General features: G+C 45.5%; 1 protein-coding gene across 3 annotated transcripts in view; it reads right to left on the reverse strand.

Annotated features, from left to right (window-relative positions):
- Positions 1 to 9,425: 9,425 nt before the first annotated feature.
- The window catches only part of CCDC186 (coiled-coil domain containing 186), a 36,066-nt gene continuing 28,084 nt past the window's right edge, over positions 9,426 to 17,407 (reverse strand). For 2 of the 3 annotated variants that reach the window (XM_061372752.1, XM_061372751.1), the window contains 4 exons: positions 16,636 to 16,716; positions 15,202 to 15,412; positions 13,991 to 14,210; positions 9,426 to 13,294 (listed from right to left, as the gene is read on the reverse strand). In XM_061372752.1, coding sequence (XP_061228736.1) covers positions 13,211 to 13,294; positions 13,991 to 14,210; positions 15,202 to 15,412; positions 16,636 to 16,716 — 596 coding nt within the window. In that variant the 3' untranslated portion in view covers positions 9,426 to 13,210. Of the gene's footprint in view, positions 13,295 to 13,990; positions 14,211 to 15,190; positions 15,413 to 16,635; positions 16,717 to 17,407 lie in introns of those variants that run through there. The other variant, XM_061372753.1, reaches the window with a different exon arrangement.

Raw genomic sequence — 17,407 nt, forward strand, 5'->3', positions numbered from 1 at the left:
TTAAACAGGGGAAGTTTAGATTGGATATAAGGAAGAAGTTCTTTCCTGTTAGGGTGTGAGGCACTGGAATGGGTTGACCAGGGAGGTTGTGAATGCTCCATCCCTGGCGGTGTTCAAGGCCAGGTTGGACAGAGCCTTGGGTACCATGGTTTAGTGTGAGATGTCCCTGTCCATGGCAGGGAGGTTGGAGCTTGATGATCTTAAGGTCCTTTCCAACCCTAACTATTCTATGGTTCTATGACACTGCTCTGGGGAAGGGACATCTCCCTGCTCACCACCAAGGCACACCACAAGTGTGCAAAGCTGACCCAAGCCTTTGGCTTGAGCAACCATGCAGTTCAGCTGATGCCATGGACCAGCACCCAGCGTGCTCACACTCGCATGCCACGCGTAGCTCATCCTGTCCCTGCACTGCACTCTTGAGTAATGGGGCCCGACACGTGTGTTTTTCCAGAGCACAATCTCTTCAGATCAAATTAATTCTGTGATTTCCATCTGCTTCCTCCCCTGCATAAATGATGAAGACTTCCTGAAGCTAACGGCCAAGCTTGCTCCAAGCTGGGACATTACAGTTAATCCTTTGTTCTTTGGTACTCTCAGCAGCCTGATGGCTCTGGGTGCTACTTCTCTCTTTTCGCCTGCAGACCCATAGGTCCCAAAGCTGCAGGCAAAGAGGCATTTGGGGACAAAGAGTAGGGTGAGGAAGAGTATGAAGTGACTTGTCTGTGGGTTTGAGCCTGCCTGGAGGCTCACAATGAAAGGTTGTGAGTTAGTTGTTGAGTTGTTGCCTATGGACCACCACAAATGGCCTCATGTGAACCTGCAGCTGCATCCCACTGCCCCAGTCCAAGGGTAACCCATGTTTCTGAGGACATGGTAACAGAAGGCTGTGTTTGGAAACACCAGACAACCTCTCCTTTCCAATCTGAGGGGGTGCTTGTTGAATAGGATGTTTGTATTTGAGCCCTAGCAACGCTGTGTCCTGTAGGTCCTCTTTGCATTAAGAGGAACTGAGATTCTGATGGGAACATCTTGTATCGTGCATGCATTTCCCCTCTCCTTCTTATCAGGGGTTGCATCATGTTGCTTATATTGAAGTCTAAAATACAGATGAAGCTGTGAAACATGAGTAATAAAAGCTGCTCATCAGTAGATACCCCAGAAGCACATCCTGTTAATAAAGGGTACTGGGTGAATAAAATGCCTTTTACTCCTTGATCAAGACATTTTTGCTTACTGCTTTCTAGCACAATATAATGTTTGGCCTGAGCCAGTGTATTTATACTTTTGTGTGGATCTACATTTGCATTTTCCCATGCCTAGTTCTATTAACTGAGTGCATTGCTGCTATAAGCAGTGCTGGCACCACAAAATGTTTGTAGCCTACAAAAGGCATGAGCAGAAGTCTAGCATTCACATCCTTCATCTCTCTCCTACCTTCAATGCAACCACCAGCACATATCCTACAGGTATGATCTGTCCCCATCAGAGATCTTGAAGTCCTTGGTGAAGTGTATTCCTTCCTCCTTATAAAACCCTACTCACATCCTTATCCAGTTTTTTGTTGGATGCAGCATGCTGGTGCTCAGGTTCTCACCACATGGCTCTGTTCTAGTGGGGTTTTAAGTGTGGAGAATTTAAACTACTTAGTTAAAAACATACACAACTGAGCATGCAGTGCTTGCTTCAGTATCACTCCTCAGGGACAGTGCTGGAGGTTGCACTGAAGGTAGGAGAGAGATGCAGGATGTAGACTTCTGCTCATGCCTTTAATAGGCTATGAACATTTTATGGTGCCATCACTGCTCACACCAGCAATGCAGTCAGGTAATAGAACTAGACATGAGAAAACATGAATGTAGATATACACATTGCTGGCTTTGTTCAGGCCAAGTCCCTCTTTCTAACACTAGTTTTACTCATGTCTGCTTTGTGTCCTTCTCTTGCGTACCAGTTGAGGTCTATGTTCCTCTTACACAAGGGAACAGCGTCGGTGTTTTCCTTCTTGATTGCCCTGTGTGTAATTTAGCCTCCACCAGCAGCATTTAGATTATGCCACTGCATTATTCTAACGGTGCTTTTCTTGGCTGCAGGTTTGCTTTCCTTGGCATTGCAGTCAGGGCATCTTCGCAGACATGTACACTTGCTGCACACACGCTTCTCCCTTTGCGCACCTTGCGCTCGCCTCTGCAAATCCCAACTGCAGAGTACTCGTTTTGCAGCTCTTGTTCACAATGGAAAACACAATTCCTTTTCCCCTTTGATTTTCATACGTCAGAACTTATCCTGGATGACGTTGTCCTTGTCCTGCGTGAAATCGTTAACGTTTCCTTTGTGGTTGGAACTGGATGATCTTAAGGTCCTTTCCAACCCTAACTGTTCTATGGTTCTATAGCAGAGCCTAGAGGATCCAGGCAAGGAGCAGGAAGAGTTTGTGCTGGTTCTGCACAGGCAAAACCCAATGGTCCTGTTCCCCAACTTCTGCTCTATCTTCACACGGGACAACAGAGGGACATGGACAGGAAAACGGGAGCATCAGGAAATGCTGATGAAGCATTACCCAGCATGATAGACCTATTTTCAGACCTTTGTCAGCAGCCATGCAAAGGGGTTTCAAACAAGAATGAAGGATAACTAGGCACTTTGGAGTGGTTTTCATCACTGCTTCCACAGCTCTGCTGTCACATTTTCCTTGTCCTTCTCTGGATGCACGCCTTCCCAACAGAACACATCTAGGATTGTGTTTTGTATAGATAAACCCATTCCTTACTCCTGGCAGTTCTGCTTTCAAGGTGTCTCCAGATTCCCACAGTGCAGGGCTCTTGGTGGATTCATTTAAATCCTCACATTTTTCATCCCCAATACTATTATAACACCATTTGCCCGTTCTTTGACGAGCTGAGAGTCAAATCAGACATTTGTAACTTGTCAGTAGACTTGTGGCTTCTTGTATTATCAGTTATGTTTCTTGCCTGTGCTTTCTATAAAACACAACCAAAGCAACCACCCCCCCATCAACAATCTTTTTCTTCTCAAAACCCATCAGAAATCCCATAAAGTCCCATAAAGTCTACCTCTTTATTTTCTCTCCCCCTGCCCATATATTGCTATTTGTGTGCTCTGTCCCAGCATTCCCAGCTCTTAGGTGCAACAGCATCACCCCATGCACCCAGGGCAAACTGATAACGTTCCACATTTCCTACCACACAGAGTAAACTTGTCAGACTCTTGGCCTCCAGGAACCTAGCAGCAAACTGGAAACACAAGGAGCATCCGCCCTCATGGCTTCTTGTCATAAGATGTAGGAAGAAACAGGAGCAAAACCTGTCCCGGTGATTATGCTGCAAGAAACAGGTACTGGAAGCACGCGGTTTAAATCAGAGATGGTGTGGATGGGACGATTCGTGTGGAAACACAATGTGAGTAATCCCAAAGCTGAGCGAGGTCTGGCAGGGGCTGGGGTCCCTGGCTCCTTTGCAGGCAGCAAGCTTCCAGAAGCATGGAGAAGAAAGAGGGGAAGGGAAAATTGATGGGATTGGGAGCTGCCATGGAGCCCAATGCAGGCGGATACTTCCCAAAAGAAATCTCCAAAGTAAACACATTCGTGCAAACCATTTTTGTGCCACATTTCCAAAGAGGGACAGACTTTTCTGTTTCCTTTTGATATATATCCACTCAAAAGTGCATGTTTTGGATGCCGTGGGGTGGAACAAGGAGAAGTTAAAGCCATGCTGTCAGCTGTGCTCCAGACCTGGGCTTGCATTGTGCTGAGTTCATTCTGCAGAGGAGGGGCTGTGACATTCCAAAAGCAAGTGGGGTTTGCCCCTGTGCCAGGATGGCCTGTTTAGAAACTATTATATATTCCCCCACTCACACCCCTTAGCCTTTCCCCAGGTAACCAGTTCCCAGCCCCTTCCTCTCCCCTATACATTGGTTTTAAGCCTTTTCTGTGTCCTGCAGACAGGCAGCTCCCTAGAGCCTGAGAACCTGAAGGAGCAGCAAGGGCTGAGATCAGGGCAAGGGAAAACACACATGGGGGCTGCTCACACCGCTTGTTCTCAGTGTTTCTGCACACCACACTAGCCTGAAACTGTGATTAATAGTGCCCAGCCCAAGCTTTCCTTCCTTTAAAGCCCATCAAAGGCACAAACCCAAACTGAAACGGCATTTTTTTCTCTAAACATGATGTTTTCATGCAATCAAGTCTTTATTCAGGCCAAGCCTCAATGTGTCATGGACCAGCCCAGTTCCTCAATTCACAGTGAATCGCAGGTAGGGAAGTCCCACAAGTGAAAAGTGCATCACAGGTGAAGGTCTGCTGCACCTTCTTGATAGAGCAGGCTGGGTTTTCTGGTTGTCTTCACGGCCTCAGCCAACAAAGCCGGGTCTGGGGCCAGACTGGCTCCTTTTCCCTCTTGTTTGTACATTACTATGAGGGTGCTGAGGCGCTGGCACAGGGTGCCCAGAGAAGCTGTGGCTGCCCCATCCCTGTCAGTGTTCAAGGCCAGGTTGGACACAGGGGCTTGGAGCAAGCTGCTCCAGTGGAAGGTGTCCCTGCCCATGGCAGGGGTTGGGACTGGATGAGCTTTAAGGTCCCTTCCAACATAAACCATTCTATGATTATGATATGAGGGATCAGGACCTGTACTGACCTCCCTGACCATTGTGTCTGGGTTTATCACAAGGTCACTGCACACATGATGGTGCCTGGCCGGGAGCTGCTCCTCCATGCCCCCATCAGCACGGTGGGGATGGGGCGCCAGCACAGGAGCCTGCAAGGCTGCTCTGAGTCACCCTTTGGAAGGGCCCTGCTTCCTTGCTGTCTGCTCCAAGGCTGCTTTCTTGGCAGCAGCCTCCCCCAGCAGTCAGTGCTAACCCCGCTGCTTCGGTTGCTCAGTTGGGGTTTTTCCAGTGTTTGCTCTGATACACAATTAACGCAACGTAAGTGCCTCCGTTTATTGCTCTCTAGAGATGCCTTTTTGGCTTGCATGGCCCAGCCTTTGGGGACATTCCTATTGTTTCAGCTACCGCCAAAGCCAAGGAATGCTGAATGATGCTCTCCTTGACAGAGCTCACCCACCACCGTGCCTCAGCATTTGCCTAGATGTTGTCTATAGTGAGACACGCTGCAGTGGGTTTGGCAGTACAAGGTGACCACTACCAGCAAGGTCTGGGTTATGCCACCAACCCGGGCAAGGTCAGGTCAGTTTGTAACAGTTGACTGGGCTTGCACCATCAACAAGCAGCCTTGGAAGAGTGCAGGGGAAATCTGAGAGAGGGAAATGGTTTGACGTAATTCAGGTAACAAAATGTAATCTGTGTGCCTCGTGCTGCAGGCTTGATGCCAAATCTTCCACATCTCTGCTCCAGGGGCTTCACCTGACTGAGGAGTCCAACCCAGGTCCTGGGGTGGAGGTCCCACATGTTGAAGTGGCTGTCGCTCCCTGCCAGCAGACTGTCTCAACATGCTTGGTATCAGGATTGCATGGCCCCATGAGGGCTTCAAAGGACAGCATCCAGGGCATGGGTACCTCGATTGATGGCTGCTGCCTTCATGCTGTGGTTTATGAAGTGGAGGCTTTCCTCCGCCAGTCCTTGCTGATGGAAAAGGCCTTCTTGGCTCCAGCTGGATCTTCCTAGAGCCCAGTGATGTCTGATTAAAGCCAAGCAAAACAAGGCTCTGTGGACGCTGGGGCAGGGTTTACCCGGAGCTGTGCAGGGGTTCCACTGCCAGCCACCCTGCCTCGCTCAAGGAGCTTTGTCTCTGCAGCATGGAGGATGTGGGATCTGTGCAACCACCTTCATCAGGCTGCAGGTCACAGCGTGACACTGCCAGGGGAAACACACAGCCCTAGCTATGCCTCAAGAGGCTGAGCAGTCACCTGCAGTGCATGAAGAGACAAAGAACCACGCAGCTTGGGATCAGGGGGACAGCAGTGGGCAGTAACCTCACCGCTGGGACAGTCCTGTCCCCATGCCCACCGCAGTGGAGGCCTGTTCCCTATGCCAGCCATCCCTACTGAGCCCTAGGGACAGGTCAGACATGTGGCAAGAGGAAGGAACCTGGGAAAGAGCATCACGAGCCTGGTTGCCAGCAGCCTGTGTCACTTCGATGTTAGCCCATGGCAAGCTGACAGCAGCTCGTTCTGATTCCTCACTTCACCTTATGGCTGAAGATCCCTTCTCCAGAAGGGTGATGCCCCCAGACATTATGCAGAGTCCATCTAAGCAGTATTTCCCTGATAATCTGAGTTCTAAGGTGAGGCTACACCAGCTAAATAGTGCAAGTCACGTACAGCATGAACAGGTCACAGCTCTGAGCCCAGGTTCAGTGTTTTCCACCCTCTTTGACTTGCCAAACTCTCTACAAGAATGTGCAGAGCCATGGAACAGGTTTAGGCTGACTGGCACTGGGATTGTTTTTTCAACCCATAACTTGGCCATATGCTGCTTTTACTCAATGTTGATACAAGGAATTCTCACCTTCTTCTCTCCCCCGTGCCAGGCACTGACGGGAGCTAAAATTACTTCAGATCTAGCATTGTCAGAGTTACTTTTCATAGAACCCCAGACTCGGTTGGGTTGGAAGGGACCTTAAAGCTCATCCAGTTCCAGCCCCCTGTCATGGGCAGGGACCCCTTCCACTAGAGCAGGTTGCTCCAAGCCCCTGTGTCCAACCTGGCCTTGAGCACTGCCAGGGATGGGGCAGCCGCAGCTTCTCTGGGCACCCTGTGCCAGCGCCTCAGCACCCTCACAGGGAAGAGCTTCTGCCTAAGAGCTCATCTCAGTCTCCCCTCGGGCAGGTTCAAGCCATTCCTCTTGGCCTGTCCCTACAGGCCCTTGTCCCAAGCCCCTCTGCAGGTTTCCTGCAGCCCCTTTAGGCACTGGAGCTGCTCTAAGGTCTCCCCATCAGGAGCCTTCTCTTCTCCAGGCTGAACCAGCCCAGCTCTCTCAGCCTGGCTCCGGAGCAGAGCTGCTCCTTTTTTAATGAGTTCTTGTCACCATGCAGCCTCACAACCCCTCTGGCTGCAACCACAACGTGAAAAGATATTGCCCTGCGTTGCACCTTGTTTCCAGCCATCTCCATCCTCACAGGCAGCACTGGCTCCTGAAGAGCTGAGGTTGGCTGGCCCATGGCAGTGTTTAAAGACCCATAAGCCACCCTGGAGGTGCCTGCTAGGCTATGCCCACCTACCTGGTGTCAAACATTAGCATTTTGGTTAGAGCTTACAGACTTCTCCATGCTCCTCTGCTGCTCCTCCTCATTCCACACATGTGGGATTATTCTTAAATAGGAGCTTCTTAAGAAGCCCAAAGGTGTGCAGACCAGGATGGATTCATCCTTCCAGTGAGCAAGATGCTTCACTTTGAGGCAACAGAGCAGCCTCTCTGACACCAGCGTGCAGCTGCACATGGTGAAGAGCCCTGCCAAACCTGAAGGCTGAAGGATTTCCTGACTATAGGGCATCCACCGGAGCAGAACAGCCACAAACACATTGAACAGCCCATTTATACACATTAGATGAGAACAACTTGTTCAGCCGTATGCTGCTACTGCAACGGTTACATCTATGCATGCAGAAATCTTGCAGAATCTGGCACAGACCCACTGTGGTTTAATGCAAAATAGCCTGAAAACAACCGCAGCAACAAAACCCAGCCACAGCTCTCTTAAACTCCCATTGAATAGAGCAGGAAGGGAGGGAAAATAGCAGCACTGATTTCCTCTTTTCGGTTAGCTGGACAACGAACTGCTAGCACTGGGTTATGTATTTGTTACCCAATAGCTCCAGTATCAGACTGGCTTACTTCAGGAGTAAGTACTCTACACCAGTGTGGCATGAGAACCCTTCCTCTGCACACAGAACTGTGCTGTGTCAGCCTGAAACACAGACCTCGCTGAGGAACAGGGTGAGAAGTACTTGCAAACAGCACCAAAGCCAAAATAAGTACTTGAAGAAGTTGGGCTTGAGGCTGTTGTTTCCAAACAGCAGTGGTAAGTACTTGGGGAGCACAAATCAACCTTGTGTTCTGGTCACATCTGTTACAAAGGGCTAGATCTGCTCAGTGGAAAAGTCTGAAAGGAAACAGAGTGAACTGTAAAGCAATCCATAGAGGCAACAGTAACCAAAACCTTACTGGGAACCCTCACCTGGGAAGGCAGTGGTAATTTGCCATTAAATTCCAACAGAAAAGAGGATACCTCCTTCTCTCGTTTAAGGTACCCTTGGAGATAACAGAATCAACTCTGTAAATATCCCCTTCATCTCCCTTTGTCCTTTTTTCTATCTCCCTATAATCAGGTTGCAAGGGCAATCTCAGACTGATGTAAGTATAGGCACAGTGAACAGCCAGCAACCTGACAGCATCACTTCTCGTTGTTTTTTTGTTAAAGCAATACTATCATGGCCAAAACCCAAAGTACATTAGATTTCTTCAAGGAAATAAATAAACCAGAGCAGCAAATAGCATCCCAAATGTGGAGCCAAGGGAATCAGCCCTTGCTACTGGGACTGCCAAATTCACGGTACACAAGGGCAGGGAGGACTCAAGGGACTGACAGTAGCCCGCAGCAGTTCTGAATTGCTGCACACCTATCACCTCTCCTTAGGGTGGGAAAGTCTCACACAGGTTCCCAAGAGGTTTAGACATTAGGAATAAATTCTTCCCTGTGAGGGTGCTGAGGCACTGGCACAGGGTGCCCAGAGAAGCTGTGGCTGCCCCATCCCTGGCAGTGTTCAAGGCCAGGCTGGACACAGGGGCTTGGAGCAAGCTGCTCCAAGGGGTCCCCCATGGCAGGGGGTTGGAACCTTAAGGTCCCTTCTGACCCAAACTAGTCTGTGATGCCACGGAAGGCATGCAGCCCCGTCCTCCTCGGCTCTGCTGTTAGACCCGACGCGCAGTACCAGAGGTATACGGCAGAGATGCACTGCCACCTCTTGTTCACATAGTGCAAGAGGAGCACTGGCTGCCAGGATGTGGGTAAGTAGCAACGCCTCCAACCGCAGACCATACCGTGTAGCTCTGTGTAGTTAGACCCACTCCTGGTTAAGAGCAGTTCACTGGCACTTCAGCTGCTTTCACAGTATCACGGGACACCTTATAAACAGTCTTCCAATACCTAAAAGGGGCGGAAAAGAAATCTGGACAGGGAGTTTTTACAAGGGCATATAAGGACAGGACAAGGGGGGATAGCTCTAAACTGACAAAGAGGAGATTTAGCTTAGGTATTAGGACAAAATTCTTTATTATGAGTGGTGAGACACTGGCACAGCTTACCCAGAGAAGCCCAGTGAGGGAGAAGGGGAGGCTCCCACTCACTGAAGATGACTCCACCACCACAGGCCTTCACTGAGAGTTATCAGCACAACCTACAGTCAGGCAGCAGTAAACAACAACGGTACAAACCACAGCCCCACACAGACTTCCATACATTCGTATGTTTATTATTTCAAAGTACAATATATACATAAAGTATAGTGATATCTTCAAAAACTTTATACAGAAATGGGTATCTACAAAATCAATAGACATTCTGTGTATATTCAAACAACATACATACATATATTGGAAGATTCGACGTAGCTTCAGTTAAAACACAAAAGGGGGAAGGAAGCCCCCTTCCACCTTGGAAAAGGTCTCACCACCACCCAGCTCTCCCCCTGTCTGCCCTCTGCCAGGTTTCAGGTCCTTGTGGAGACACGGTGAACTCCAATTTCTAGTGCCACCTACTGCTGCTATTTACCATCACAGCCGCTTTCCACAGGGAGCAGGACAGATCTTGTTCCCTGAGCCCCTTCCTAAACTGGGGTCTCTGCAGCATGCGAGCTCCCAGACTTACACTCAGAAGCCAGAGTTCCGATTTCCTTTTGTTTCTTTTTAGTTACAAACCAAAATACTGTGATGAAAAGTATCTCAAGAGTAGCTTCAGTTTTATCAGCTGGATATTGCAGGTGTTGGCAGCAACCAGTGAGGATGATGACAATGTATCTGAGGAACAAACAGACCTCTTGTTTTGTGGACTACTATTGCACAAGTCTATGTGACAATGAGCCACTGATTTCTATAGCATAAAATGATATTCTTCAGTTCAGAGGGTCTGGCTTTAGACACTGACACGATGGATTTTAGAGAGCAGGGTAAAAGCATAGGCAGCTTTTCTGTAGGGCCTCTAGCAACATCTGGATGTGTGATGTTGGAATTCCAAGAGCACCCTGAGTATTTAAGAAACAGATGCTTAAGCCTGTAGGATAGAACTAGCTGCAAGCTTGGGATTTTCAAAAGCAGCCTGTGGCAGTTCCATGTCTAATGGACGCTGAATTTCAGTGACAGCTATGCAACTAGCCACTCCAGACTGCCTTCAGAATCAGTTTATCACTTATCTCTACAAGTCAGTTTATTTGAGGACAGTTTTCAATCTCAGGTTCATCATATAACGTTTCCAACGCAAGGGTAAGTGAAATGTGATTCCTACCCAAGCCCTACACTCACAAGCCCTGCACACCAGCTACTGCTCACCTATTTGAACCAGCTCATAAAAACCCACCCTTCAGAGGAAGTGTTCTTGTTACGTGCACCAACACCATTACACCCCTGACAATCTACCCCATGGAATCAACAGGCAGCTGGCTTGCCAGCAACGTTTCTAGGGCTAATACAACACTGCCTCTCAGAAATGAGCAACACTGTGAAGCAAAGCTGCTGGCTGACCCAGTGATGTTATTTATTCATTACATTCTGGGTTTGATGGATAGTCATTTGCCAATGTGCAAGCTAGAGTGAAATTTCCACCTGTAAGGGGTATGCTTAAAAGAATACCTGTAGAAGGTGACTTTGGTCCATGAAAATAATGTGGTATTTTGGCTGGTTTGTGCATCTCCATAACCAAGAAAAAGCATGAGAAGCTACTAATGCTACAGAGAGAGGAAGCAGCATTTCCAGCAGGGCAGGAAGACAGCTAACTGGGTTGCTCAAATAACTTAAAAAGGAAAAACAACCATGCCAAAAACAAGTAAGAATTTCCACAATGTCATTGCACTTGTTCCATCTGCACCACACCTCTCCTTCATTTACACTGTACACCTGGAGAACATACATTAAATGATGACAGTATTAACATGGTATCTAAAATACTGGAGTCATTCAGCTGAATGCTTGAAAATATCCAGAGACCTCATATGTTACATGAAAAGAAACATACAAGAGCTAAGCTATGTTTTGACATGCAGACTGTTCTAGATATTTCCTTTCAGCAGTTCTAGTTCAGTCATTAACTGCCTGTTCACTTCCTGGAAGCTGGTGACAGATCTGTTTCAGCAGAGCCAGGTACTTTCTTATTCCCCTCACTTACACAACAGTAAAGCAGAGGTAGTCCTGTAACTGCACTGGTCCAAATTCCCTAACACTTCAGATAATGCTCTCAGGAATTAGAAAAATAGATGTATAAAACCCACCCAGATTAAAGACTCAGTTTCTACAATGCTCAGTCAGGATTTAAATCATTTGTTTCCAACCCCCTTTATAAAGAAATACTTAACCCTTTGACAGCGAAGGGACCTGCTATCCAAGACTCTTGAAGCTCTTCTGGATCACAAACCAGATGTTGATCCCACAAGGACTTCCAGAGATGCCAATCTTTAAAGTAAAAAGGAAGTGGCACTGTCTTGAATCAAACTACTCAAACCAAATGAGACTCTTCTTGGTCAATTTGGTTCGCTACAAAGCTCAAGTGACTCAGTGGCACCTGAAAATGGAGTACACACCCCTAAGTCACTGAGATGCTTTGAGAAATTATCCTCCTGTGTGCTGGATTCAGGCCCCTTGTTTTGTGTATGATGCAAATGGTTCCTGCAGTAAGATGGATTCCCAGTGCCCTAGCCCTGTATCCTTCCTAATTAAAATAGCTAAAACATTGCTATAGTAAATTTACATTGAATCTTTTTCCATGATAATGGGAAGTTCAGGTACTTAATAAAAACCCCAAAGTATCTGTTTCCACTGTGATCTGGTCAATTAATTTTGGTCAAAAGGCAATGAATAAAGAAACCGTACATTTACTGCTGGAATAAATACATCCTCTAAATTACTTCTCTCAGAATTCAAATGTCAACATGATGTTGTGACTAACCAGAATCTTGTCACCTTGATATTCTTTCCTCCATCAACCTCTCAGCCACTGAAGGACTAAATAACAGTTTGTGCCATTTTGACCAACTAACTCTTCACAACAGTAAAATTAAGAAGTCACCCAGATTCACAGTCCAACCTATAGATTAAAATCCCACTTAGATGTACTTCCCATTTCTTACCATTACTTTCACTGGCTGGTCTAACCAGGAAATTTAGTTAGCTTCCATTTGTCTCTATAAACAAATGCAATCATGATGTCTGCCTGTACATACATACAAGTGGGCAGTTAAAGCTCCTACTTTTTAAATACTGTTAGCTATGCAGAAAGCCAGAGAACTTCATTAACCAGCTATCTACTATCAGACTTCTTTAGATCAATGTGCCTAATTTACAGGATTTGTCAAAGTGACATTTGTTTCAATTACACACCCTCAAAGGATTCAGAAAGTTGCTTAATCCCACAGTTTCACTTCTCTTGACTAAAGAAATTGACCAGCTGAATGTTAATCTAAAGCGGAAAATATGCAATATCATGGCCACCATTTAAAAACAAAGTTTTGTGACAAAGCATTTTTCCATGCGAATGCCAGAAATGCTTCATCAACCTAAATATCAGAAATATGCAAGAAAGGAAATGATGTCTAAAAGCCCTTAAAGCTCAGTAACACTGGATATGTTCCACAGCAACTAAGACATAATTGGTTTTAGTTTTTCAAGCTCCATCATTAAGAGACTGATTCATTATACAGTGCAAGAATTAAAACCTTACTGAAACTCACTCAAAACACAGTATGCACTGCAAAGCATCTGTATGGCATTGCCAACAAAAGGGTTAGATAAATGTAGTGTGTAGTGAAAGTCAGCAACACTTCAGGCTGGTACTGGGGAGACAGAACCATGCTGATGCCAAACCCTGTAGATCTCTCACACGAGTTAGCCTGGAGGGTTAAAGTTTGTATATGCAAAATAGCAGATGCTTGTGCTGGCAGGCCATCAAGTTCCAGGGAAAATGTAAAAAAGAGTGGTCTGTCGCACCTGCCTTTTCTGCATCTTCATGTTGGTTATTCCACAGAAGTTTTAGTTATGTCTGCTTTATTCTCTGTTCCAGTTCATGCTTGTGTTTAATAAGCCGTTCTATTTCTGTTCCTAGAGTTTGAAGGTTTTCCTTTGGGGGTGGAAAAACAAAAGGATAGATGAGTTATACAGGGAAAGTGAGTCAGCACAAAATGCACCAAGAAGTTAAAATAACTGTTGATATGTCAGCAGGTTGTTACTTTCAAGTATTCAGAACAAGCACAAATGATTAGACAAGCTGGAGAAAACCAAACTCATTTCAATAAAGGATTCAAAGCTCTCAGCAAGTCTTTTTTTGCAGCTCCTAATATTCTACAAGCTGTCTAGAAAGTATAGTATTCAAGGGAAATGATGATTATAGGAAGAGATTTCCAACTCCTGCAGAACACTGCAGTCCAGCTGGCAGCCTGCACAACATTTCCCAGCCTGCCATCTTTCCCTTGCAGCAGACACACTGCCCCAGTAGCTGAGCAGGGCACAGGGCCAGGCATGTAGACTGTGCTCGTGGTTCCATTTCACTAAGGGAAAGCATGGAAAGATCCCTTCCTGCACAGGCAGCCTACAATTTGTTTCAAGAAGCAACTCATTAGCGCAGCATACTACAAGGGTCCCAAAATAGACGTTCAGCATGAATTATGTTAACTTCATCTTAACCCAATGCTACCAAGCAGCACCAATTCACAGTGAGCTGGCTCTAAAAACCACCTCCTTTTAACAGCATGTATCTCTTTGAAGGCAGTATCTCAGAACCCCAAGAACGTGTGGGATAACTGGCATAGCTACTCACTTTCAATGTTATATTTTTCAGTAACGTATCTTCTAACACAGCCTGTAGCTTCCTGTTTATCTCTAAGGAGAGTTCCAAGGTGAGACCACTATCTGCGGGATGTGATGTATACAGAGATGCCATAATCCCGCCCCGTCTACTCAAGTGTACTTTGTTGAAGTCAGAGGCCTCTGATGACAGTGTTCCAGCTTCTTCCCGCAAAATGTAGCTCTGAATAATTCTGGGGGGAAAAAAAACAACCCACATTTGAAAGGAAAATCCCAGCATTACAAGGCAATGAAAATCAGACACTGAAGTAGCTTCAGACTCCTGGTAGAATAAGGCTGTAAAAATCAAGTCCCGCAATTTCTAGGTCAGGGAAAACCTGGGATACCAAAATAGCTATAGGAGGTGCTGGTAAGCTGACACACTACAATACACAATGTTTACATATTTAGAAGTATTCTGAGGAAGTAACATTGCTACTGGAGCAAAAAATGCCTTTACTTTGCTGAAAGACTCTGGACAGGGAATCTTAAGTCTTCTACAGATGAGACAAGTCTCTGCTTGAGAACCTTCATGAGCTGTGATCATGTTTATTAAATGGCACCAGATGGGCATAAATACATAGGCTTCTTAAGCAAGGGCTATAGTTAACGGGTAATTGGAGTTTCCAGAGGAAGGTGTATGCCACAGTTTCTTCCCCTCCTAAACGAAGCTCCAGAAGATGAGATTCTGTAAGAACAGACTTCCATGTAAGCGAAATCTTGTTTCATGTTAAATCCGGACCACTTTAGGCTCAGATGCACTGTGTGTTTGACAGGCATGCCAGACTACCATCTGGAATTATGCAGATTCTCCTTCCAAAACAGACACAATCAGCACCCTTTTAAGAACATGAAAAGAACAGGCTCTCCTGTTAGCCAGTGGCAGCAGTCCACTTCAAATCAGCCACCTGGTGACCACTTTGCTACCAAAAAACCCCACTTACACCAGTCTGTTGCTCCTGAAAATACTTAGTAATAGACAAATAGGCAATCACTGTAACTGCTGGGAAAAGATAACAAAAAAATACCTCAAGACTAATCTTACCTTTAAGATCTACTAACACTGCAATATTTTTATTGCTTTAAATATTTTCATTCCATTACTTGTCTTAGATAAACTCCAGAATACTTGTCTAATGCATCAGCTCAACACTGAAAAATGTATTAACAGGACTCAGAACATACTTTGTTTTTTTCCTGATTTCTTCCACCAGCTGTTTAATGTGATCCTCCATAAACTCCATCTTCTCATTCTTTCGAGCATGTGCCTTCTGCAGTCTTAGTATTCTTTCAACCAGGACAGCCTTGTCCACCTCTGGGAAACTATCCACAGCTACTGAAGATCCTGTATTCTCAGGCGACCGATCCTCATTGCTGCTGCGCGCGTTCAGGGACCCTGCCAATGCATTCGTATTTGTAACAGCTCTTTTTGCTTCCATACCAGGCAAAATGTCTCCATCAGTGCAGTGTATGAATTCATTACATTTCAGCAGCTTAAAATCTTCCTTCAGAATGTCAGTTTCCCTTATGTTAGTGAGGTTTTATATAAACAGTCTTTAACATTTAAGTGCTACATGCAGAGTCAGCAATACAGTCCCCTAGCACTGGCATAGCTCCTTTAGCATAAGTGTGATTGCTTCAGTAATACTTATTCCCACACAAATACCCTCATGTTCATTAATATTGCTTTGTACAAACCTGAGCTGATTTTAAGCATATGTGTTTAGACTGGATATTAGGAAAAACCTTTTCACAGAGAGGGTGATGAGGCATTGGAATAGGCTGCCCAGGGAAGTGGTGGAATCACTGTGTCTGGAAGTGTTCAAAAACCATTTAGATGAGGCCCTCAGTGACATGGTTTAGTGGTGGATCTAGCAGTGCTGGAGTAATGGTTGGATGATCTTAAAGATCTCGTCCAATCTAGTTGGCTCTATGTTTTGGTCAGCTAAAATTGCAGCACTATGAAAACCATAAAGACTAACAAAAGCCCTATATATAAACACTCTACAAAACTGATCACTTAGAGCTTGAAGTATCTTATTTTCTTTGTCTTCTTCTAAGTACTTCTCTCTCTCATACAGTTGAGATTACAGGACACTTGAACACAACTAACCCAACTTAAAGCCCAAAGATACCGAGGAAGAAAACAGATGTTGTTTGCTACCTTAAAGATAACAACTTCTAACTGGATAGAAAGTAATGAACTTGACACAGATACACTGATGCCTCTAAACACGCCAATTGATTTCTCATATACACAGTTGCAACTGTCAATAGTGCAATTAATCAAGGTTGGAAGCCATTGCTCATCTTTGCTTTGCCTCTGGCAGTATGTATGAGGATCTTCTATAAACTGGAGCCCTCTGAACATAAAAGCAACAAAGTAAAATGGTAGGCATTGAAAAACAACAAGAACACAAACATTATAAACACTAAACTTTAATCTCATAATAAGAGTAAGAGCCTACAACTACATCCGGCCAAGTGCATTTTGTTGCTTAAAGGCTATTTTGTCAGCTTTACTGGGAGGCTGCACATGCACAGAAAGAGCAAGGCTTGGGGCAGCACACGATTAAGATGAAAGGGTTGCTTTGGCAGCCCTGCTATGTGCTATATTACCTGATGAACTGGAACGGCTCCCCATGCTGCTGACTTCTTTGTCATAATTACCATTTTCCATCTGATCCAATTTCCGCCGTGCTAAAAGTGTAACAAAATAATGGTTAACAACAGCAGATTAGAACCCAAGTATCAGTCTTAGCCACTATATAAAACCTCGAGTTGTCTCTGACCTGCACTGATTTAACAGGGCTTGACAACTAAAAGGTAAAGTAACTCAGAAAACCCACCAAGCAGCTCCTCTCCCTGCCTCAACCATGAAGCACCTGGATGCAACATCCACAACGACCCCTACACCCTGCAGCAGTTGTTACTTGAAGTTGTCATCCATAGGATTAACTGGGAACAGTAAGACTCAAATTTGATTTCACTTTTGAATAGGACCACCATGTAAATAACTAATGAATGACAGAATGGCAACTCTGTTCTATGATCTCGCAACTATATCACTACTGGGAACTGAGTGTAGCACTTGTGCCAGAAGAACCACTCAGTTCAGCAGGGATGAAGAGGAAAAGGTCAGAACTGTTCATTTATGTACAAGAAGAGATATGGAACTCTTTTGAGGAACTATTTCAGAGAAGAGATCCTCTTGGCATTGTGCAAGGCTTTGATATTCAAATCTATTTGCATTCAGAGCATATGCATTATTGGGTATTTAATGACTTCTATTTGTCGACAGAATTAGTCATCAGTCTCTCCATATCTATCTTTAAAAACCTGTTAAATATACTAAAAAAAAAAAAACTGTTACCAGCAATTCCTGATACAG

This window comes from Neopsephotus bourkii, unplaced genomic scaffold, assembly GCF_033783945.1.
Source record: "Neopsephotus bourkii isolate Nb327-2 ecotype Australia unplaced genomic scaffold, CSIRO-AGI_Nbou_v1 NB_1615, whole genome shotgun sequence".
Taxonomy (NCBI): domain Eukaryota; kingdom Metazoa; phylum Chordata; class Aves; order Psittaciformes; family Psittacidae; genus Neopsephotus; species Neopsephotus bourkii.